At 43.6% G+C, this 23,404-nt stretch overlaps 1 protein-coding gene across 4 annotated transcripts in view; it reads right to left on the bottom strand.

The window, feature by feature from the left end:
* The window catches only part of COL28A1 (collagen type XXVIII alpha 1 chain), a 74,147-nt gene that overhangs the window by 8,047 nt on the left and 42,696 nt on the right, over positions 1-23,404 (bottom strand). For all 4 annotated transcript variants that reach the window (XM_081164366.1, XM_081164367.1, XM_081164365.1 and 1 more), the window contains 10 exons: positions 18,700-18,771; positions 17,788-17,856; positions 17,616-17,684; positions 14,186-14,254; positions 12,630-12,698; positions 5,147-5,215; positions 3,539-3,607; positions 1,434-1,502; positions 1,000-1,080; positions 873-908 (listed from right to left, as the gene is read on the bottom strand). In XM_081164366.1, coding sequence (XP_081020492.1) covers positions 873-908; positions 1,000-1,080; positions 1,434-1,502; positions 3,539-3,607; positions 5,147-5,215; positions 12,630-12,698; positions 14,186-14,254; positions 17,616-17,684; positions 17,788-17,856; positions 18,700-18,771 — 672 coding nt within the window. The remainder of the gene's footprint in view (positions 1-872; positions 909-999; positions 1,081-1,433; positions 1,503-3,538; positions 3,608-5,146; positions 5,216-12,629; positions 12,699-14,185; positions 14,255-17,615; positions 17,685-17,787; positions 17,857-18,699; positions 18,772-23,404) is intronic.

Raw genomic sequence — 23,404 nt, 5'->3', positions numbered from 1 at the left:
CATCATTGACTAATTGTGGTGTTTTTGTTTTTGTTTTTTTGGTTTGTTTTGTTTTCTAATGGAAAATTGAATGCTTGCTTTGCATAAAGCAAGTGACTGGATGTTTTGAAACACTAAAAAATATTATTGTTACAGTGATATGCAGATGGTTCTCTGAACATGTCTAAAAGAGGGGAAAGAATCATGTCTACTTGCATGGGAGTGGAAAGTGCCAAAGTTCGCTCAATTCTCTCATGTCCAGAATGGAAATTAGTGCAGCAAATGCAATCCGTGTTTTCTGCTGTTTTCACAACAGTCTGCAAACAATACTTAATTGAGAATGTGTATTGTCGTCGTCCTCCCCCTGCCATTTGTATTTTGTGTTCTTTGCGTTGAAATGAATGGCCTTTGCATTGAAATTAATGGTATGACATAATGCTACAATACGTAATTGATTGCATAAAATTCTGTCTGCCACGGCAAGACAAACAACATGGTTTTCCCCAAAAGCTGAACTGTAGCAGACTAGAAAGAACGCTGCATACATGGCTCTGAACAGGTTGGAACACATTTTCTAACAAGATACGTAGTTAAATGATCCTTAATCTGTGACAGAAATATCGTTTTTATTTGACGCAACACAAAATATACAAAAAGCCCTGCCGGATGTGGCCAGTGGTCCATCTGGTCCACCATATTGTTCTCATATCGGCCAACCAGAAGCTTATAGTAAGACCACAGGCAGGACCTGGAAAAGACTGATTCATTCCTAGCTGTAATCCAACACCATCTGGTGAGCCACTGATTCCCCATCTCTGATCATAAAGAGTGCCAAGCTGCAGCTTTTACCAACAGTCACATTTTTATGATAAAACACATCAGGATGTACTTACAGTAAGACCAGGTTCACCTTTGAGTCCTGAAAATCCCTGAAAGGTTGTATAATGATATAAATTATTAAGTGCACTATCTTCTGTCGTGAAAGAATAAATAAAAAAGTTGCGGTTTTTTAAGTGTTACCCTTGGTCCTGCAGGTCCAGGTTCTCCAATCTCTCCTTTGTTACCTCTCTTTCCCTGGTCTCCTTTCTCTCCAGAATCTCCCTAATAATAAGATACAACATGGCTATAAGCCTGGCCCTACATAATTGGTCACATGATACAGCACACAGATACCATTTGAATGGTAATGCCCATCAACTTCGGGGGGCAGCCCCCTCAAATACTTTATTGGGGGGTCCAAAGGAGCCTCGGCTCCCATGGATAGAAGACTTTTTAATTTCCATTTCCTCTTTCCCACCTTCTTCCTCCTTTTCTTTATTCCTTTATTTCTTTAATCTTGGTTGTTTCCCCTCTTTTTCCTTTCTAAATTAGTTTGCTTTTTATTGTATTTTATGTTGAAAACTTTTAATAAAAACTGATTTTTTAAAAAAGAGATAGATGGGCAACCCTCTTACCTTAGACCCGGGTAGTCCAACCCCCACAGAGCCTTTTTGTCCTGGTAAGCCTTGAACACCCCGATCTCCCTAAAAACGACATAGAGATTTGCTTAGAAATAGCTTTTGTAAAAAGACCGTAACATTGAGCAGCTGCAAGCAAAGTACTGTTCCCTCGGTTATTTAGGTCGTTTTCTGTTTGAATGCAGAACTGTCTGCAAGGATTGCATTTGGCTATACCCATATGGACATTTATTAAACATACAGGAAACAAGCATGCAGGAAATCCACTGACAGATGTTTAGCCAGCCGTCTTATCCCTTTGAGCAGAGCAGCTTTCCTGTCACTTCCATATGGAACAGTTATGTTAAATGTGGCCCAAAAGCATCCCCAGGGCTCAGCTGCTCAGCTTAAGTGGCCACCAATATTGCTCAGCCACAGGGTTTACTCACATGACCCAGAGACCTAATACACAGATGCTCCTCTTGTGAGACAGCTTCACATGATGGGAAGCAGTTTTCGACTCTATCGCTCTAAGCCAGTGGTTCCCAAACCTGAGCGGCCACTGGAGGTGTCAACGACTATCAGGCTTTGAAAAGCTGGCATTGCTGTATCAAGTTTATCAATTTTGTTGACTCAAGCTACATTGGATTTTGAATAAATGTGCAACTAATGGTTACAGCTTTTAACGCTGCTGTGTAATCACCTTTCTTAGTGCATCGTGATTCAACCACTATTCTGAATAATGCTCTTTATAGGGCAAGGGGCACTGGGGGTGAGTTTATGGAGCCAAGGGAACAGTGGCCCCCAAAAATATTTGGAACCACTACTCTTAGCCGTCCAAACCACAAGCCCCGGAGCTTTACATACGCAAGAAGTGTCACATTCCTGACATCTCTGTGGCCATAAGGAGTGATGACATTTTTGTAGGTGACAACACACTTGCTTTCTAAATTTTGAATTGCCCCAGAGGAGTCCCTACCGGATTCTCCATTCATTCAACATTTGGTACTCTCCTCCAGGCCACACCCCCTCCCCAGACCACGCCCCTCACAAGCCGTGTTCTGCGCCCTCACTGAGGTTCACATAAATGGGAAAGTGTTTTTAAAATGCATTGCTTTAAGTCAGCTTCTTGTGGGAAGGATCCAGCTCAACATTTATTTTGTTTTTGTTTTATTTTGACAAAGCAATAATCATAAATAAATAAGAATAAAAATGTGCACCCCACCACCGAGACCATTCCATTGTAACTATCCAACCTCCCAAAATTTCAACACCTCTTGCAATGGTTTGACCCCTTTCCATTTTACAAATTCTACAAGCACCTTCCGTATCAAAATCATTTCTCCTACATATTCCCCATCTTACCTTAATGGCACATCTCAATTTATCATTAATAGCTACACCTCTTTATACCATTCCTCCATTTTATATTCTGCTTGCCCCTTCCACTTCCCTAGCGATCATAATTCATGCAGCTGTCAATAAAACTGTGAGCAAGTCCTTCATAGCCTGTGAACCTTCCACCCCATCGTAAATTGATAATAATGGCACCTCTGCACTTTCAGTCAACTTTAACCCAGTGATTTCTGTTATCTCCCAGCTCAACATTTTTCCAGATATTTATAGCTTTGGTATAAATAATTGCCTAGTCTGGATGACAGCAGGTGTGTGTCTCTCTCTCTGTGTGTGAAGTCATCAGGTTCTAAAGACCAAAACTAAAATTCTAGTTTAAAAGATATGTCACTGCTAGAATACCCTGACACAACATGATGGCCTTTTAATTTGTTAGAGCAAACAGTATTTACTCAGTTATTTCACTTCCATGGAAGGGGAAAGTCCAGGGTATCATACATCCACAGTTCATCAGTTATTCCAGAATAAATTTCTGTCCTTGATCAGGGTAGAGTTTTAAAGGCCTGATATTTTCACTCCAAGAGTTAAGATGGCACTCAGTTAAGAAACTACTGTCTGTCAACCAAGTGGACATTTAAAATTTAGGTTTTTGGGGTTTCTTTCCCCTCTTAAGCAGCAACATAAATAGTTCCATGAAACAACTGTGTAATGAAGACAGGGCAGGGGGAGTCATTTGCAAAAAAAACTTATGTCAGCACCTACATTCTTACCTTAATTCCTTGTATACTATCTCCAGGAGGACCCTGTGGCCCTGGCAGACCTTTTTGTCCAATAACACCCTAATATTAAAAAAGAAAAAAAGGAAATAAAATTGTCTCAGATTAAGGGGGGGGGGGAGTAGTTTAAGACAACTCCAGGAAGAAGTCAGAATTGTATAGTGCCATGTAAAGTTTTGTGCCCGTCTCTGCCTTTTCCAAACGCTGGAAACTGTGAAAAGAATTACATATATGAGCCTTTGTAACTGCTTGGGGGCACTTAAGTGCATTCCTATACATGTCTACTCAGAAACAGGGATGGACAAATTGAGCGATTTCAGTTTCTTGCAGCTTCTCCTTCTTTCCCATCTTAATTTCAGTTCTTTGGCAATTGGCTTTTTTCTTTTTTAAAAAAAGAAATCCTTGTGAAAACCCATCGGCATCTTAGTGCAATTTCTCCTAATCAATGAAATTTCACATGCAGTTTTGACTAATGTATACACTTGTGCAAAGCAATTCCCACTAACGTAATTCATTTGTAAGTCATATTCCTGAATAGATGTCTCTTTATGCATGCCATCCAGTAATGTCTGTATTCTTGCACACATTGGTTGGTTGGAAAACTGCATTGAAAAATTCAGAGAAGTACAAATTTCAAAGGACAGCTATGTTTCGGTTCACGTATTGGTTCAAAAAGTGTGGATTAAATGGGTTTCTCATTAAAATGCAAACAAATTCAATTCTTCACCCCTACTGCAACTCGGAAATAAGGCCTATTGAGGTCACTCCAGGTAATTCAAAGGCTGGAGTAAGAGGCCAGCAGAATAAGGGCAGCCATGGAAGTGTTTAGGGAGTAAGGAAGCTGATAGCACAATCCCACCTATTTCTCCTTCTCTCTGCCCTTGGTCACATTCAACAGCCAGCCGAATTAAATGACAAAGCTGTCTAGACTATACCATTTCAGGCTTGGGATACACATTTGAAAAACAAAGCAACTCCCCACACACAGAAAGAAGACAGGCTGAACCCTTCCCCCTGACATGCTGATTCTCTGTGTGCAAGTGCTTATCCTTTGCTCCATAAGGTAAGCAAATGTACATCCACAGCAGTCACCTGAAGTCTTGGGCTAAAAAAGAGCCTGATGGCTGGAGTGAACCACTCAGTCCCCGTTATTAAGAGCCTAGGATCAGTAGCATTCTTCTGCAACTAACCCCCCAAACAAAGGCAACACTGCATTTCTTTGCTGGGTGCACTGCATCTAACAATTCGGCCACAAAATGCAACATTATAGAAAGAAGTGCTTCTTTTGCAAGGCATTCACAAACCCGTTAATATTAAAATAGGCAAAAAAGAAGCAGCTGCTAAGATACTGAATGTTAGTGCCAGAGCATTCCAAGAAAGGTGGCTATCAAGTTTAACTTAAATATATAAGGGGCAGGAACTTCTAGATCAGGGGAAGAGAACCTGTGGTACCTACAGATGTTGTTGGACTCCAACTCCCATCAACCCCAGGTAGCACAGACAGTGGTCAGGGAAGATGGGAATTGTAGTCAAACAATATCTGGAGGGCCACACTGCATATTCCCAATCCCTCTGCTAGACTGTGCAGAGATCCTTGCTAACCTTGGGCCCAGGTATTCCTATTCCTCTTTGACCAGGAGGCCCCGGGGATCCTCTTGCTCCTGGTTCTCCCTAAAGTAAAGAAAGACAAAAAGGAAGAGGTTCAACACAGGTATTACATCCACAGATTTTTATGAACGAGCCTGTTTTCAGAACAAATCATAGCAGAGGATGTTCCAACTTAAAAGCCGACAAGCTTCCCATAGATATCAATAGCTAAAGGCTACATTGCATGTGCTATTAATTTATTTACATGCATTCTCAGGGCAGCCCATAGAATAGAAAATGCACAATACAGTAAAATGTAAAGCACCATTAAAGCAATTCCCAATTAAGGCTTTTTCTTTATTTATTTTAAAAGAATATTTAAACTCACACCCAAACCAAAGAGCAGAGAATCAAAGCCACAGAGCCAGGGGAATATTAGGAGCTACAACAAAATTCAAAAAGGTCTTGGAAAATAAAAGACATTTAAAATGTGGTGGCAAAAAGGCATTAAAGTTAGGTACACGTGGCCCTGCTTGGGAAGAGTCACACAGCCACTGAGATGCCCCTTTCACAAACAGCCGCATGCTGCACCTCATTTGGCTTGGGCACCCAGAGAAAGCATTGGGATAAAGATATCAGGGTTGGAGTAGGTTATCCTTGCCCAAGTCCAAGGATCAGCGGCCTGGGGCAACTCAAAGGCAGACTTTTTTTTACTGGTGCCACCGGTGTCGCAAAACACAATGTCTGTATAGATACTGGGCTGGCTTTTGAATATTGCACTTGATCTCTCAACCTGTTTTTAATTGCTATGGGGTTTTTTGTTAATAGGATTGTTTTACAGTCTGTTTAATTATGGTACCCCCCCCCCATTTCTTTTAATGCTTGTGTAACCTTGGAGACCAGAGTTCACCGGGTCACCTTGAACCAGTCATAAACACTTAACCTAACCTACCTCTCAAGCAGGGCCGGATTTAGGTTTGATGAGGCCCCAAGCTCCTGAAGGTAATGGGGCCCTTTATATGTCCAGCTGTCCTTTGTCAACAACAAATTGTCACTGTTCTTTGTGTTGAATATATGCTACATGGTAATTTATGGACCTACACAACACCAAACACTATTGCTGTATGTAGGTTTTATTTTGTTTGGTTTTGTTCTTATATTTTGGAAATGTACATCCAGGTTTTTTTCCTTTAAATTTTTTTTGGGCCCACAAGAGAGTGGGGCCCTAAGCTATAGCTTGTTTAGCTTATACGTAAATCTGTCACTGTTCACAGGGTTGTTGGGAGGATAACGTAGAGAGCGGGAGAGCCATGGATGCTAAATTGAGCTCCCTGGAGCAAAGGTGGGAAATGAATGCAATAAATAAAAATATGGGTGAAGAGGAGGGCTTTTTTCTGGTGGACTCCATTGCCATTATAAGAGAACAAGAGAGGCATTCACGGTGAGTTCCAGCACCTCTTTTTCTAGAAAAACAGCACAAGGGAAGATGTTTGTATAAATAAATAAGAGATGGTCTCCATGTTCTCTCTCCCCTCCTGCCAGAGAGGGAGGCAATTCGGAGCAGGTAAATATTGAGGAGTGTGGAGAGAAGTCTTCACGAAGTTCTCTCTGATTCGCTGAATGATGGGGAAAGCTGCCAGAACTGTTATTTGGAGCAACCTTCTTCTCCCACAGAGTTTCTAACCAGCCCAGCACTTAAAGGTTTAACAATTCAAACACATCATGGAGAAATGTCTAACAAAGTTGCCAGAGATTTAAATAATAGGACAGCTGTTGACAGATGGCTGAGAGGCAACTTGATCTTGGTGAAATCCCTAAAGGACAAAGGTCTGTTTGACAATTTGCGTACAACTGTGGTTTGTTTAGGGGGAGGAGATGTCTGTGATATTAGAGAGGGGGCAGCCCAACCTTCAAACTAGTTAATGGAGAAGTTTTCAGGGCTGGAATGCTGCGACTTCAACGCTTAAATCCGAGAAGCCTGTTTGACTGGTTTGTGGATCAGACTGTGAAAAGATCATGAAGATTAGAGCTGCAGGAGTCCTTAAAAAAACTCAACAATCTTACTTGGGAATAAGTCCGATTAAACTCAGAGGAATTTACTGTGGATCACACACGTGTAGGCTTGCATGGTTGATCCTGAATGCTAAAGATGGGGCCAAACTACATGTTATAGATCTGTAACTGGAAAACATCTGAAAGCAGCTGTGGCATGTTCCCATTTGGACTGGGGAGGGGGAGCTGAAGTGTGGGGACATGAAGTGTCAAATCCTTTTTTTTTTTTCATGTTGGCATTGCTCCAACCCCATCCCCCGAGCAGTTATTATTTGCACATCGAGAGGCACATTGATTCCATGTGCTACCAGCAGGTGGTGCCAAAGGACAGGTCAATTTCTGTATGGGCCTTTTGGTATCTGTGGATGAGTTGAATTTGTATCTCCCCCCCCCCCCAGCTTTTCTGATTTATTCACCGAAAACATTGTGATTTAACTGGATTGCAGGCTACTTGGGAAACCCAGCCAGATGGGTGGGGTATAAATATTAAAATTGTTGTTGTTGTTGTTGTTGTTGTTTTTATTATTATTATTATTATTATTATTATTATTATTATTATTATTATGCCCCTCTGAACTCACTCACTTAATTTCAGGTAAACCTGAATAGGACCAGGCTGCTTTAACTTTAATTCACAGGACTACTGCAAGCAAATGTTTCTCCTCTTAACCATTTCAGAGACAGGCTGTTCAAAACATTTACTGTAAATACTTAGATACAGTTTAGACATGTTGCTAAACCAGCACTCCCTTCTGGATCAGGCCAAAGACCTATCTAGTCCAGCATTATCTTCTCATGCTGGCCAAGCAGATGGGAAACCTGTAAGCAGGACCTGAGTGCCGGCTGGGGCTTCTGGGAGTTTGGAGCTAAACCACGGTTTAGAGCGGAGATGGGGACTCTATGGTCCTCCAAATGTTGTTTGGCTCCAACACCCAGAAGCCAACATGACCAAGGGTCAGGGATGACGGGATTTGTAGTTTGACAACATCTGCATGGTCAAAGGTGGGGATTCCATGACCTTCCAGCGTTGGAAGGGACTCTAAGGGTAATCTAGTCCAATCCCCTGTAATGCAAGAATCCTGTCCACAGCCTGCCCTGGGTGGGCTCAAACCACCAACCTTTTGGTTAAGAGCCAGGAGCACTGACCAATTGCGCCCCAGGAGGACTATTGCTTAACTGCAGCTCCCATCATTCCTGACCATTGACCATGATGGATGAGGATAATGGGAGCTGGAGACCTATATCATCTGAAGAACCACAGACTTAGAGCTACATGAATGGGCCTATTCTCCTCCCAAGCTCACACAACCCTCTTTTCCCCCCTGTGTGTCCAAGGGCAGGGTGGACGAGGAATCAGAAGCTTTTCTTTCAGTTTTTTAATTAACAATGGCTTCTGGAGTCATCTGAACCAGTGGCTGTGGTTTAGCACTATGGTTAGTTTCAACAAGAAAGTTTCATAGCCCGTGATTTGAAGTTGACTTGTTTTGCAGCTAATCATAGTTATTATGTGATACGTAGTCTAAATTGGTGTGAAATCAAACATTAAACAGTTTGCATATATATTATATAGACAGGGGTGTACGTGTTATTTTTCTGCTCCTCTCGATTAACTCTGTGACCTCTGGTGCATTTATTTTTAAATTGTTCCACTACTGTGAAACACAAGGGTAAGGTTCTCCGAGCGACTGCACATGAATCGTAAATTTATGGAATGATATGGGTTGGAAACAACTCTATATAAGGGAAGTATTATGTATATCTTTTGAAATGGATCCAAAGATATACAAAGAGTTACCATGCTGGGCTTTTCACTTTGTTTTTGTTTTTTTGAAGTGCAGGAATTTTTCTGCATACTTATTTTTTCTTAATTAAAAAGGGCGAGGGAGGAAGAAAATGCAGTCAGCTGAAATTGAGCTAATGGGCAGTTACCGTGTGTGAGATCAATTAAGACGCCTGGGGCGAGGAACAGACACTCAGCTCTTTACTGGAGTTGAGCTTATGTTTGATAGGCCAGGATCTTAACATGATACGCTTCCTGCAGCTGGCTCTACCTTGCCCCCAGAGACCACTGTTGGTGGGTTCCCCTCTCCCCAAAAGCTTTGGCTCTGTTCTTCAGTAAAAATGCTGGGGTAGGCTATTCCCACTGTTGTGGTATCAAGGCTGTGGCTTTACAATTTGCATGCCTTTTATATATATACTCAGTTGTTGTGATTACAGCCTGCTCCTTTGCCCTTCATGTCTATCCTATACACAACAAGAAAGTCACGCCTATAGTGTTCCCGCATCCCACAGGCGGTTTTGAGTGAATCAGGCCTCTGTTTCACCAAATTCCTCCTTCCTGCTGCCTGCATATGTGAGCCATCTCTCAAGCCCAAAGAACAGAGCTCCAATTGAGATTGAGGGAACATTCTTACGGAGTGATACTTAGTGGAATTCCAACTTGTATGTAAATGTGTTTATAGGGGGCTCTTCGGTTAAACAAAGCTGTTCGTTTTTTTATTAAAAAATAGAGGAAATTAGAGCAGTACAGAAGAAGGATCGGAGTGGGAAACCAAGTCCTACTGGTCGCTCTGTGTGTGTTTTCGATACCTCAATAATACGGAAAATAAATGACAATGAAAGTGGCTACCAAACCTCTGTGAGAAGGAAAACAATAGCCGGAACCGTTTCTATACTACATTTCCAAATATTATCTCAGTAACCAGTAATGAAGCTGGATCTGGGACGATTCGGGACAGATAAAAGAATGCGCTTCCTCATGGAACTCCTTCCCACAGGAGACAGTAATGGCCACCAACTTGCGAGGACTTTAAAAGAACATTAGGCAGAGTCATGGAGGAGGACAAGGCCACTAATGGCTTCTAACCGCAATAGCTGTGTTCCACCTCCACTGGCAGAGGCAATATGGCTGTCAGGGACTGGACAGAGTAGGAATGGTGGAGACCGTCTCCGCAGCCAGGGCCTTCCAGAGAAGAGGAAGACAGTATAGATTTACAACAGGGGTTTGTGGGAGGTCACAGCTCAGAGGCAGATGAGGGGAAAAGTTGGGAAGTAATGGGAGAGGGGGAAGCAGAGCGGGAGCAGCTGGCTGACACGTTATCACTAGAAAGCATCCCAGACCACCACCACCCCCGTTCTCCCAGAACCAGGCAAGCATTGAAAGTAGGAGAGCAAAGGGCTCAGAGGCAAATGGCCCTAAGCGGCCACCATAAGCTGGGTGGTACTGTTGACAATTGAGGAGAGAAGTCGGGTGGAGATTACTCAGAGCAATGCCGTTACTCCAAGAGACAGCTTTTCTAAGCCTCTCTCTGTGAATATTGAATATAAGACATTGGTAAGAACTCTCCTTGTTTATCTGTTCCTGGCAACCTACTGTTGGGGGGGGGGGTCGGAGTCCCTGACGCCTGACAATGGCTCTGAATACAAATTGCAAGAAATCATAGTTGGGGAGAATGCTCAGGTTCTGCTTGTAGGCCTCGTGCATCAATGACTATACCTGTGTCAGCCCCTGGACAGGGGTAAAAGGCATTATTTGCATAACTGCATTAAAGCCAATATGTGAGATTATTTTCCACCACACAAACTGTTCCTTCTTACAGTTTGTGCAGGGATCCATAATAGCTGCGGCTTCAAGGATTTGTCTGAAAGAATGAGGCCACTGAAGCACAGGTTGTGTCTCTTATTTAATAAACGTGGATTATTTTCAGCTTCTTGGGTACAAATATTCAGGGGTCTCGATAAGGAACTGGCCCATGGAGTCAAAAAGTCCCCCCCCACCATGGTCTAGAGAAGTGGCGGCCAAATTTGGCCCTCCAGCTGTTTTGGGACTAGAATTCCCATAATCCCTGACCACTAGGCCTGTTAGCTAGGGATGGTGGGAGTTGTAGTCCCAAAACTTCTGGAGGGCCAAGTTTGGCCATCACTGGTCTAGAGGGTTACCACAGGGAAGTGGAGTGAGGAGGAGCAGGAAGGAGGAACGGTGAGCAGAACAAACAGAGAGGCAGAGTCCCTAGCACACTGCATTCCTCAGAAGAAAAAGCAGCAGAACTTTTGCTGCATCTAATTTTTAATAGCTCTAATTCTGCAAATGGAATGATTTTATAAGAATGCTCATATGACAACCATGGAATGTAGGAAGCGCTCTCTCTCTCTCTTCTATTTACTAGGATAATACCAAACTGGTCTGCCATTGCCAGAATATGCTCCAGAGTACTATAAGTGATTTATCTGTTTGTTTTGACAAATTCCTGTGCTGTTTTGTTCACATGGGGACAGAAGTGTTTAGCAGCCTTGAGGGCAGCCACCAAAGAGCTCAAGACATACTGAAATGTGCATTTTATTCAATGGCTCAGCTGTGACCGGTTTTGATTTCCCTATGTAAATTGGGCAGCAGAAGGCAACAGCAGATTTTTACATTGTTAAAGCAGAGGACTGATTGAAAGCGGGCAGATTTAGACAAGCATACATAAATATTTCACACAGAGTTTCTATAGACACCTCAAACTTTAAAGTAGTGTTCAAAAAGCTATTTATTTGGGGCCACCTTTCATTAATTTCAGCTTTTCTTTAAACACCCACAGGTGAGGGGATAGCATTTTTATTTTTCTGTTTTCTCTATTTTAGAAAGAAAACATGGCCTATGCTTTGAAAACACTTGCTGTACTGCTGCTAGTTTTAAATTGCTGATTTCTGAGAGTTGGTATGGATTTTTATTTTTATTTTTGAAATGCAAGCTAGTCACACTGGGTGGGCCATTACCCCAAACGGCAGCTTGACATAAGCAAATAAACAAACGTCGTGCCAGAGGTCTAACTTCTGTTAACACTTAAAGGGCTACGTCAAGATGGATTCTGTCAACTTTATAAAAGTTATGTTATCCATCAAGAAGAAACTGTGATTTATGTTCATTTCTGAGGAAACAGAATACAAAAAGAACCTGCTGGATCAGCCAATGGCCTATCTAGTCCAGCGTCCTGTTCTCACAGAGGCCAAGCAGATGCCTGTGGGAAACCTACAAGCATCCAAGCAGAAGAACATTCTCCTCAATATGGAGGGAAACAGTGCATAGAATTTGTTAGAAGAAGAAGAAGAAGAAGAAGAAGAAGAAGAAGAAGAAGAAGAAGAAGAAGAAGAAGAAGAGTTTGAGTTTGAATTTGATATCCCGCTTTATCACTACCCTAAGGAGTCTCAAAGTGGCTAAAATTCGCCTTTCCCTTCCTCCCCCACAACAAACACTCTGTGGGGTGAGTGGGGCTGAGAGACTTCAAAGAAGTGTGACTGGCCCAAGGTCACCCAGCAGCTGCATGTGGAGGAGCGGAGACGCGAACCCGGTTCACCAGATTACAAGACTACCGCTCTTCACCACTACACCACACTGGCTCTCTTTTAATGCTTTTAATGACAGAGTTATCTATTAAAATTATACCTGTTACTTTAGCATGAGTACCTTTTGGCCAGGGTCCCCTGCTCCTTTAAGTCCTCTTGGTCCCTGAAGGCCAGGCATTCCCTGAGGTCCCTAGAATGACGTCAGAAAAATACAGGCTGGTTAGTCTCACAGAACCGAAGGATGTACAAATAATGGGATTTGGGCCTCTATCTAGAAGCTTTTATTTCTTCATTTAAAAACAAACTGTAATGGATTTAGGGGTTGTTCGTGCGTAGGTTGCCGCCACTGCTGGCGAGGTTACCTGGTTAAACCCTTTCTGACTGAACAGCCTCCAGCATCGTGACTGTCTCAGTCGCTAGCAGAATCCGTCAGTGGGCGTTTCTTGAATCTTTTCCAACATAAAAGTTGTTTGACGCCAAGTCTCCTCCTACTCTCCCTGCGTGGAAGTCTTCTGCGCAGGGAGGGTGTGGGCAACGGAGGACCCGTACTCTCTCCGCTGGTCTCCGGTGAAGAGTCTTGGAGCCTCCTCTCTGATTCCCCCATCTGCCCCCCTTCTCCACTGGTGTTACGCTGATTTCCTTCCCCAGCAGATGGGCTGCCTCTCTCCCTACTGGGACCCTCTCCAGCATCCCTCTGGAGCCTTCCCTCCGCCTCTAGCTCCAATGGCAGTTCCCTGACACAAACATACACTTTATTTTATTTTAATCTGTTGTTAAAATTGTATCCTACCTTTCCATCAGGGTGGCAAAACCATATTAAAACAAATGCAATTAATAAAACAAAACAGCAATAAAAGAAAATAAATGACATAATAACAAGGCAAGTAAAACACCGATAAGAACTATCAAAACATAAAACCAATTTCAATACATAAGATAAGAGAGGAAGGAGATACCTAAAGCTGGGGGCAGAATATCCCCAGTGGTGGGCTAAGTAGCAGAAACATAAATGAACCAGCCTAAGATTGTGTCAAGGGCAGAGAAGAGCGCTAACCTTGAAAGGGGGAGAGACTGGAAAAGTAACAATGTCCTCACAAAAACAGACTGGTTAGCAAAAACGATTGACTATTTACATATTGCAAAGTTAACAGGGAGACTAAGAGGAAACACTATACAAAAAGTTAACAAGGAATGGGTGATATTTAAAGAATATCTCAAAAACTATATGGATGACAGACATAGAATGAATCTAAAAAACAGAGAAAACATAGTAAAATTCGTTTAGAAAAATAGAACAAACAAAAATGAAATGCGTCTTAATTAATAAATTGCAAAATAGCACAATGAGAACAGTTGGAAGTCAAACACTGTGGTGTATTTATGTTAGGTATGTAGCTAATGTATGTTTTGCAGTTATATTTGTATTGTATTGTACTGTATTGTTTTGTATCGCATTGTTTATGTATAATAAATGAAAAATTATTTTAAAAAGAAAAGAAAGGGGGAGAGACTCTTCTGGTTACTATGAACCTAAGAGGCGTGCTGGAGCTCTGAAGGCACTTGAGATCGCCAAGGAGGCAAGGTGGGACGCTTCAGGACACTGAGGACAGTGTACTATTCTATCCATTTACCTTTTACCTATTACCTATCACAAGTTAGAAGTGAAATTATACTTACTGGTGCACCTGGAAAGCCATCCCCCTTTGCTCCAGGAAGTCCAGGTGGCCCCGGTAAGCCTGGAGAACCCTGAAGACAAATAATCAACGTCAATATAAATTATCTAAACATCATATTATTAACTCTTAACGTTGCCAGACTTCGATGTCGGCATGTGAGAAGGCAAAACTGGCAGGCTGCTATTTCACAGCACACATAGATTATGCCCGGGACAGAGAAGCTTCACCTTCCTGTTGTACTTCTGGTTGAAAAGGACTCTTGGAGGAAGGTGGAAGCTGTTGCTCATCGGGTAGAATACTACCAGGGAAAGTGTTTGTGATCTGGACATTGACAGCTGATTTACAAATTTGAGAACTGGCAATACTTGAAAACTGGCTTGCACCACAAGCCACAATGAACCGCATGCCGCGCTTGGGGAAATTCAGAAGTGGTATACGATATAGTGCACGGCAAGCTCCTCTTTCCAAGAAGACGGGAGGAGCAGAAGTAATGCTGGACATGTCTGAGTCCTCAGGGTGTGCCTAAAGGATTCCTCTGGTTTGTTGCCAGTGTTTTAAAATATCAAGTAGTTTCCCCATTAATTATTTCAATAACGAAGGAAATCGGGGGCAAGGGGTCTTGTCTCTATTTTGACTTCCAAATTCCTGCACTGGGAAGAGTTGCCAAACAGATGTTCTCACTTTGTGAACAACCAAAATAGGATAACAATACCCTTCTCTTATGAACTGAGGATTTTGTCCCACATATTCCTCCTGATTTTAGAAGGCGTAAGTATTGCTGCATCTTCATTACACAATATCCTAAATCTGACATCCACACCATCAAAAGGCTTACATCAATTGATGGACTGTGGCATTTCAGACTGAGGGTGCCTGAATGCTCCCCTAAGTATGTTAAAAAAATAAATAAATCTGTGTACATATAAAACTAGCATGTCAAGATTATTGCCATCATAATTTATCTGTTTCTATCTTTCATTCCCTGGAGTGAATACATTAACCCATGTCGAGTTGCAGCTCGGCATCCAGGGAAAAATCAGTCTCACACCATGAGGGGTTCCGAAATATGGCTGCTCCTAGGGTTCCGAAATATGGCTGCTCCTAGGGCTAATATGGCAGCTCAGCTTTTATTGTGTGAAATCAGAAAGATTTCGTGGCTCGATTATTGGCATGTAAAAACCACAATCCAGAAGAAGTCACACAACCATCTCCGCAGATGTATGGTGGACAGGATTCCTTCTCTTTCCATGGCGCAATTATCACTTGCAGTATTTGCCACCCCGCTCCTTCCAACAGCTATATTGTACACCACAGGCCAAAAACCTGGGACTGTGTCTATTGTGGAGTGGCTTCACTTGCCTCATACTCCTCCTCGGAACGTGTATGCTACACCCAACAGCGTCATGGACCTTGTTGCTAAGGGCCGACATCGAGCCCTTGCCCTCTCTGGAATGGACTTACAGTCAGTGTACCTGCCCTTCTCACAGGAAGAATTTCAGCATCTGATGATGACAGCAGAATCTACATGTTTGCTTCAATCTGATTTATGGTTATTTTGTGGCAAATTGGACCGAAGCTTTGTTTTTAATTCTATCATCTTTGTTTTAAAAATAATTAACAAAAAAAAAAAAAAAAAGAGTCAGAAATGAGAGAAGTTGCTCCAAATGTCGAGTTGCAGCTCGGCATCCAGGGAAAAATCAGTCTCACACCATGAGGGGTTCCGAAATATGGCTGCTCCTAGGGTTCCGAAATATGGCTGCTCCTAGGGCTAATATGGCAGCTCAGCTTTTATTGTGTGAAATCAGAAAGATACAAAATACAAGCCCAGCAATTTGTTCTAGCCAGCAGATAAGGACATGCGCACTAGACTATGCGAGCGATCAGGCTATGTTAGTTGACCAATCATGTAGGACAGCACGAGCTGTTCACGCGCTGTTCATGCTCCAAGGATGCTTCTAGCTATGAGATCACCCTGCAACAATAAGAACTTTGCTCATGCTCTCATGTACAAGCAATCATTTTCCCACAAACCCATATTTACTGGAAATAGATAATATAAGCCACATCTGAACTATGGACACTTTTCTCCTGACCCAAAACATAATGTACTTAAATAAAAACAAGTCCCCATCTTTGGGCATGTTCGGATGACCAGGGCCCATGGAATAGCAGCTTAAAAATTTCCTTCCTGGTGCCTGTAACTATAAGAAACCTGCAATCTCTAGCTGCCTAATATGCGATTAACTGAAGTGTTTCCACTCCTCTACCTCCTGGGATTTCCGAAGGCCAGACTAGACATGCCGCTAAATGTGTCTTTGCATTTAAAATGCAAGTGTTTACAATGTTTTGTGTTTTTTTTAAAAAAAATAACTTTACAGTCGTACCTTGGAAGCCGAACGCCTTGGCACTCAGACGTTTTGGCTCCTGAATGCTACAAACCCGGAAGTGAGTGTTCTGGTTTGCGAATGTCCTTTGGAAGCTGAATGTCCGGTGCGGATTCCGATTGGCTGCAAGAGCTTCCTGCAGCCAATTGGAAGCCACGCCTTGGTTTCTGAATGTTTTGGAAGTCGAATGGACTTCCAGAACGGATTCTGTTTGACTTCCAAGGTATGACTGTATTGGGTAATCAAAATATTTTACAATGAATTGCAACAAAGACTCAGATGGCAGCTTGCTATTATAAATCCATTGCATCTGCTTGGATATGACTTCAGATTACTGCTGACATCATAACATTTGATTATTCAATAAAGAGGGCCATTTAAGCTTGATATCACTTACTATTATTTTATTACTTACCCTTCACCCTAAGGATGGGTTACAACAATTTAAAACACAAAATTTAAAAACGATTAAAAAATGTACAAGTACAAAAAATGGTATTGCAACAAATAAGGTGGGTCCTGAAAATACACATTCCAGGTGTCAAAAGCCAGGATAAAGAGATGCATCTTTTTTGCTGAAAACTGTATAATGAAGTGGCCGGATGCACCTCTGTAGGGAGGGAGCTCCATAACTTAGAGGCTGCTACAAAGAATGCCCTCTTCTGGGTCACCACCACCCCAAACTCCTGAGGGTGATGGAACTACCAAAAAGGCCCCCTCTGCCAATCTTAACACTTGAGAAGGTCTGTAGGCAGAGGAGGGGGTGACATTTGGGGCCTGAGTCTTTTAGGGCTTTAAACACTAATATGGGCACCTTGAATTGGGCCCCAAACAAGCTGGCAGCCAATGTTTCAAAACAGAGGTGATATGTGATCTAAATGGAACCCCAGCCGGTAATCTGAGGCTTAGGGCTTCAGCATGTCTTTAACCAGCCCTGATCCTGCCCAACAAGCCTAAAAACACCCAATTTAGTATTTCTTTCTACTTCTTTGTATGTGGTCATATTGAATCATATTGCCAATATTTTGTTTTATTAAAACTGCACACCTGAGGTCCCATGATTGAATTTCCAGGGTTTCCATCGCTCCCGGGAGGTCCTGCATATCCTTGCTCCCCCTAAACATACACACAAAAGAACACATCTTTATTAAAGGATCGCACAATTTTGGAGGAAAGTACCAGGATCGGGTGTTCCACTTTGCTTTTTGGCGTCATTTACCTTGGGGCCAGGAAGCCCACGAATGGAAGGTCCAGGGCTACCAACTGAACCTTTGATACCAGATTCACCCTGCAGAAGAAATATATAATCAATGCATGTCTATATTATCAGCAACATATTCACACGGTGACAAGGAGTCCTAAAGTACTGGCTTTCAAGAGGATCCTAAAACATTTTGCCTAGATTGTATATCCAATAATTGGTCCCTGAATTCATTAGAAAGGACTTCAAGGGTCATCTCAGTTTTCTGAACTAAGGTTTTGGAGCCACAACAATTGCTCTTCATCTCGATCATAGCGTTTTTCAGGATAGCTACAATCTAGCAACTATTCTATCATTTTGTTTCCTTTCTGCTAATTTTAATTTCAGCGGGATGCATCTTTGGTGATGTAGCCTGTGCTCTCCCTTTGGTGTTTGTGATTGTGGAGAAGTCAGGTTCCTTGTCTTCATTTGGAAATCAGCTAAGACCAGGGACCTCTCTGCCCACGCTGTTTGTCCCTCGTTCATACCAATCAGCTGCCTGGTCCAGGGATGGAGAGCCTCAGGCCTGAGCATTGAATGCAGGCCCTCAGGCCTCTCTGTCTAATCCTCAGGACTCTGCCCAAAGCCACACCCCTTCTCCCAAGGCCAGCCCCTTCACTGGCTCTGACTTGCATCCTCCCTGAGTATTCCTGCCTGGTTATAATGTGTACATGACCTGTGGCCCTAGGAAGTTCTCCTAGAAGGGGATGCAGCCCTTGAGCTGAAAATCTTTCCCACCTGTGGCCGAGATAGTTGAGCACTAGCTTCTGCTATGTGGACTATGGAACTCAGGTGTGTTATATGAATTGCATTTGATGCCCTGCACACAGGCAGGCTTTTAGCAGACAGAATCCATACAGAGAGAACAACACAGAAATGAAAGTAACACACCTTTGGTCCAGGATCACCTGGCAAACCTCTTTGACCATCATTTCCTTTTGCTCCTCTTTGTCCCTCTTCACCCTAATTAATAAAATAAAATAAAATAAACTGGGGCACAAAGCTATTTCCATCCAACATATATTTATGGGTTTTTAAAGAATATCTGGGGACGCGGGTGGCGCGGGGACGCGGGTGGCGCTGTGGGTAAAAGCCTTAGCGCCTAGGACTTGCCGATCGAAAGGTCGCCGGTTCGAATCCCCGCGGCGGGGTGCGCTCCCGCTGCTCGGTCCCAGCGCCTGCCAACCTAGCAGTTCGAAAGCACCCCCGGGTGCAAGTAGATAAATAGGGACCGCTTACCAGCGGGAAGGTAAACGGCGTTCCGTGTGCTGCGCTGGCTCGCCAGATGCAGCTTTGTCACGCTGGCCACGTGACCCGGAAGTGTCTCCGGACAGCGCTGGCCCATGGCCTATAGAGTGAGATGGGCGCACAAACCCCAGAGTCTGTCAAGACTGGCCCGTTCGGGCAGGGGTACCTTTACCTTTACCTTTAAAGAATATCTAAAATGAAAATTGATAATTGATGGACCCTGAAGTGGTTAACTATCAATTCTGTTCATGAATTCTTTTTTTTAGGGCAGGTCTGCAAAATGGGGGGTGGGGTTCTTATAGGCCAACACAGTTTCCTTTGGGTTTTCATATGAAATCTGCCATTCAGCTGCTGGACAACTGCAAGTGTTTCTGAGCTGTCACCACACAATGGTCACATACTGATGAGTGTCAGTGGTCCCAGAGAAGAGCAGAGGGACAGAAGGAGCTCCAGAAACAACAGTCCATGTGGTCAAACTTCTAGATTAATGCCTTTGCCCAGTATTTCATTAAAGAGTCTCCAGGAGGAAAAAGCAGCCTAATTTTTCAGCTGGACGAACATTAATGTCAACAAAAATTCTGGCGTTGACTTTCAGAATATGCTATTAATATTTCATTATCTTGTAATTTTATTCTTCCTGTTTTTAGTACAGATAGGGTGAACCTACAGATCAGAGCTTGCCACAATCAGCCCCATGGAATCTTTCTTCTTTATTAGGGCCACTTACTTTTAAGGATAAGGAAGGTGCTGTGATGTTTTTATTGCAGCAATCTGTGTGTGATCTTTTTTTTGTATATATTGTACAGGTATTGGTATACAGTATATACAAACGTGTACTTATATTAATTTCATTATTAATGTCCTGTCTTGTTAATAACTGCCTGTTCTGTGTTACTTCTTCAAATCTTGGAATCCCCTTCTTTTCTCAATTAATAAAATCTGCTATTAAAAAGGAAAAAAAATTCAGAAGGATGTACACACTTGGAAGTTCTTGTAGTTTTAGCTAGAGCCCCTTCCTGACATGCATTGTGTGTAGAACAGATGCAGGTAGGAATGCAGAGCAACATCACAGCAGTGGAAGCATTTGCCTGTGGACTTCACAGGTTCAATTCCCCATCTGTACAGGTGCATAAGTGTATCTCTACACAGTTGGGAAGACTTGCAGCCCACAAGAACTCTATCCAGTTTTGTTTTCATAGCAATATTGAAAACAATTGAACTATGGAATATTAGTGATTAAAAGGTGTCAGTCCTACAACTTCCTTCACTGAGAGAGAGATTTTACTTCACTCACTCTCACACTTCTACAGACAATTCTCACACAATTCTACAGACAGAGACTCTCACCTAAGAGATCTACAGCAAACCTTTTTAGAACTAAAATACCCAGCAGATGAAGTTAGACAACAGATCAACAGAGCCAGACTGATACCCAGAGAGAACTTGCTGCAAGACAGACCCAAAAAAGAAAACAACAGAACACCTCTAGTCATCACATACAGCTCCCAAGTTAAAACAGTACAACGCATCATCAGAGATCTACAACCTCTCCTGGACAATGACAGTTCTCTTTCTCAAGCTCTGGGAGGAAGACCTTTCATTGCCTACAGACAGCCACCCAATCTTAAACAACTCCTAACCCACAATAATACTACAACCAGACTTAACACGGACACTGGCACCAGAGCCTGCAATAAACCCAGATGCCAACTTTGCTGCCACATACACCCGGACAACACCATTACTGGCCCCAACAACATCACACATACCATCCAGGACTATTTAATTGCTCATCGTCTAACATTGTGTATGCCATCAAATGCCAACAGTGTCCTTCAGCTCTCTATATTGGACAAACAGGCCAAACCTTACGCCAAAGAATAAACAGACATAAATCTGACATCAAGAATCACAAAACAGAGAAACCAGTAGGAGAACACTTCAATCTCCCAGAACATTCTATACAAGACCTCAAAGTAGCTGTTTTACTACAAAGGAATTTCAGAAATAGACTGGAAAGAGAAGCTGCTGAATTGCAACTCATTACCAAACTTAAAACCATGGAGAGACCTGGTCTGAACAAAGACATTGGATTCTTATCTCATTATACATGACTGAGCCATTTTTCACCTTCTCACCCCTTGCCTTTTCCTGTAAGACCTATTGCAGTCGTTAAGAGTCGTCAACAGGCTCATCTCAGCTATCTGCCAATCTCCCATTCCCACACCCTTCTGAGTAATAATAATAATAATAATAAATTTTATTTATATCCCGCCCTCCCCAGCCAAGCCGGGCTCAGGGCGGCTAACAACAGTCAAATAAACAATCAAATAATAGCACATTCTAAAAATATTTCATTATAAAAATTAGTTAAAATCACATTGATGGCAACCGATTAAACAAAATTCTGTGCAGGTTGCCAGAGGAGGGAGTCAGGCTGCGCCCTGACCAAAGGCCTGGCGGAACAACTCTGTCTTGCAGGCCCTGCGGAAGGATGTCAGGTCCCGCAGGGCCCTAGTCTCTTGTGACAGAGCGTTCCACCAGGTTGGAGCTGCAGCCGAGAAGGCCCTGGCTCTAGTTGAGGCCAGCCTAACCTCTCTGAGGCCTGGGACCTTGAGGGTGTTATTATTTGCAGACCGTAGGTTTCTCTGTGGGGCATACCAGGAGAGGCGGTCCCGTAGGTACGAGGGTCCTAGGCCGTATAGGGCTTTAAAGGTTAAAACCAGCACCTTAAACCTGATCCTGTACTCCACTGGGAGCCAGTGCAGCTGGTATAGTGCTGGATGAATGTGATCTCGCCGCGAAGACCCCATAAGGAGTCTCGCCGCGGCATTCTGCACCCGCTGGAGTTTCTGGGTCAGTCTCAAGGGCAGCCCCACGTAGAGCGAGTTACAATAATCCAGTCTGGAGGTGACCGTCGCATGGATCACAGTGGCTAGGTCAGGGCGAGAGAGATAAGGGGCCAACTGCTTAGCTTGGCGGAGATGAAAAAATGCCGCCTTTGTTATAGCTGTAATCTGCGCCTCCATAGAGAGGGAGGTATCGAAGATTACACCCAAACTCTTAACGGACGGTGCTGGCACTAATTGCACCCCCGCAAGAGATGGGAGTTGCCCCCTCGATCCCATATCGTCCCGCCCCAGCCAGAGGACCTCTGTCTTCGAAGGATTTAACTTCAACCGGCTCCCACGAAACCATCCAGCCACAGCTTCCAGACATCTGGTCAGTGTGTCTGGGGCCGAGTTAGGATGGCCATCCATCAACAGATAGAGTTGGGTGTCGTCAGCATACTGATGGCAACCCAGCCCAAAACTCCGGACAAGCTGGGCGAGGGGGCGCATAAAGATGTTAAAAAGCATCGGGGAGAGAATCGCACCCTGAGGCACTCCACACACCAAGGAGTGACGCGATGACAATTCCCCCCCAAGCGCCACCCTCTGTCCCCGATCAGAGAGAAACGAGCGCAGCCATTGAAGGACTGTGCCCTGGATCCCCACGTCGGCAAGGCGGTGGTCCAGGAGTTCGTGATCGACCATGTCAAAGGCTGCTGACAGATCTAAAAGAATCAGCAGCCCCGACCCGCCTCGATCCAGCTGTCTGCGGAGATCATCTGTTAGGGCGACCAGAGCCGTCTCGGTCCCATGGCCAGCACGGAAGCCGGACTGGAATGGATCCAAAGCAGATGTTTCATCCAGGAACCTACCAAGCTGTTCAGCAACCGCTCTCTCAATCACCTTACCCAGGAATGGAAGATTCGAGACCGGGCGGTAATTGGATAGATCTAAGGGATCTAATGATGTTTTCTTTAAGAGCGGACGCACCACCGCCTCCTTCAGTTCCCCTGGGAATATCCCGGTGCCAAGGGACAAATTGATGATATCCCCCAGGGGGGCCCGCACCTCGTCTGGACACGCTCTAATCAGCCATGACGGGCACGGGTCAAGAGGACAGGTGGTGGGCTTTCCAGCTTGGAGGAATCTGTCCACATCGGCTGGAGATATCCGGTCAAAGTGGTCCAATACTGGACCCGAGGACAGTCGAGGGGCCTCCAGTTCCTTTATTGTATCCAAATTGGCAGGGAGGTCATGGCGGAGCAACAGGACCTTCTCCGCAAAAAAGCTCGCAAATGCCTCACAGCTGTGTGTCAGATTGTTATTTAAATTTGGCTGTCCTTCAAGGGACGTTAAAGACCGAATTATACTAAATAATTGCGCCGGGCGAGAGCTAGCGGATGCAATGGAGGCCGAGAAGTAAGACTTCTTAGCGGCCTTCACTGCCATCTCATAGGTTTTCATAAAAACCCTATAAGATGTTCTTGAGGCTCCGTCACGGGCACCCCGCCATACTC

This window comes from Podarcis bocagei, assembly GCF_964188305.1.
Source record: "Podarcis bocagei genome assembly, chromosome: 12".
Lineage (NCBI taxonomy): Eukaryota > Metazoa > Chordata > Lepidosauria > Squamata > Lacertidae > Podarcis > Podarcis bocagei.
The sequence above is the reverse complement of the archived record's forward strand: the minus strand, read 5'-3'. Positions and strand labels throughout refer to the sequence as shown.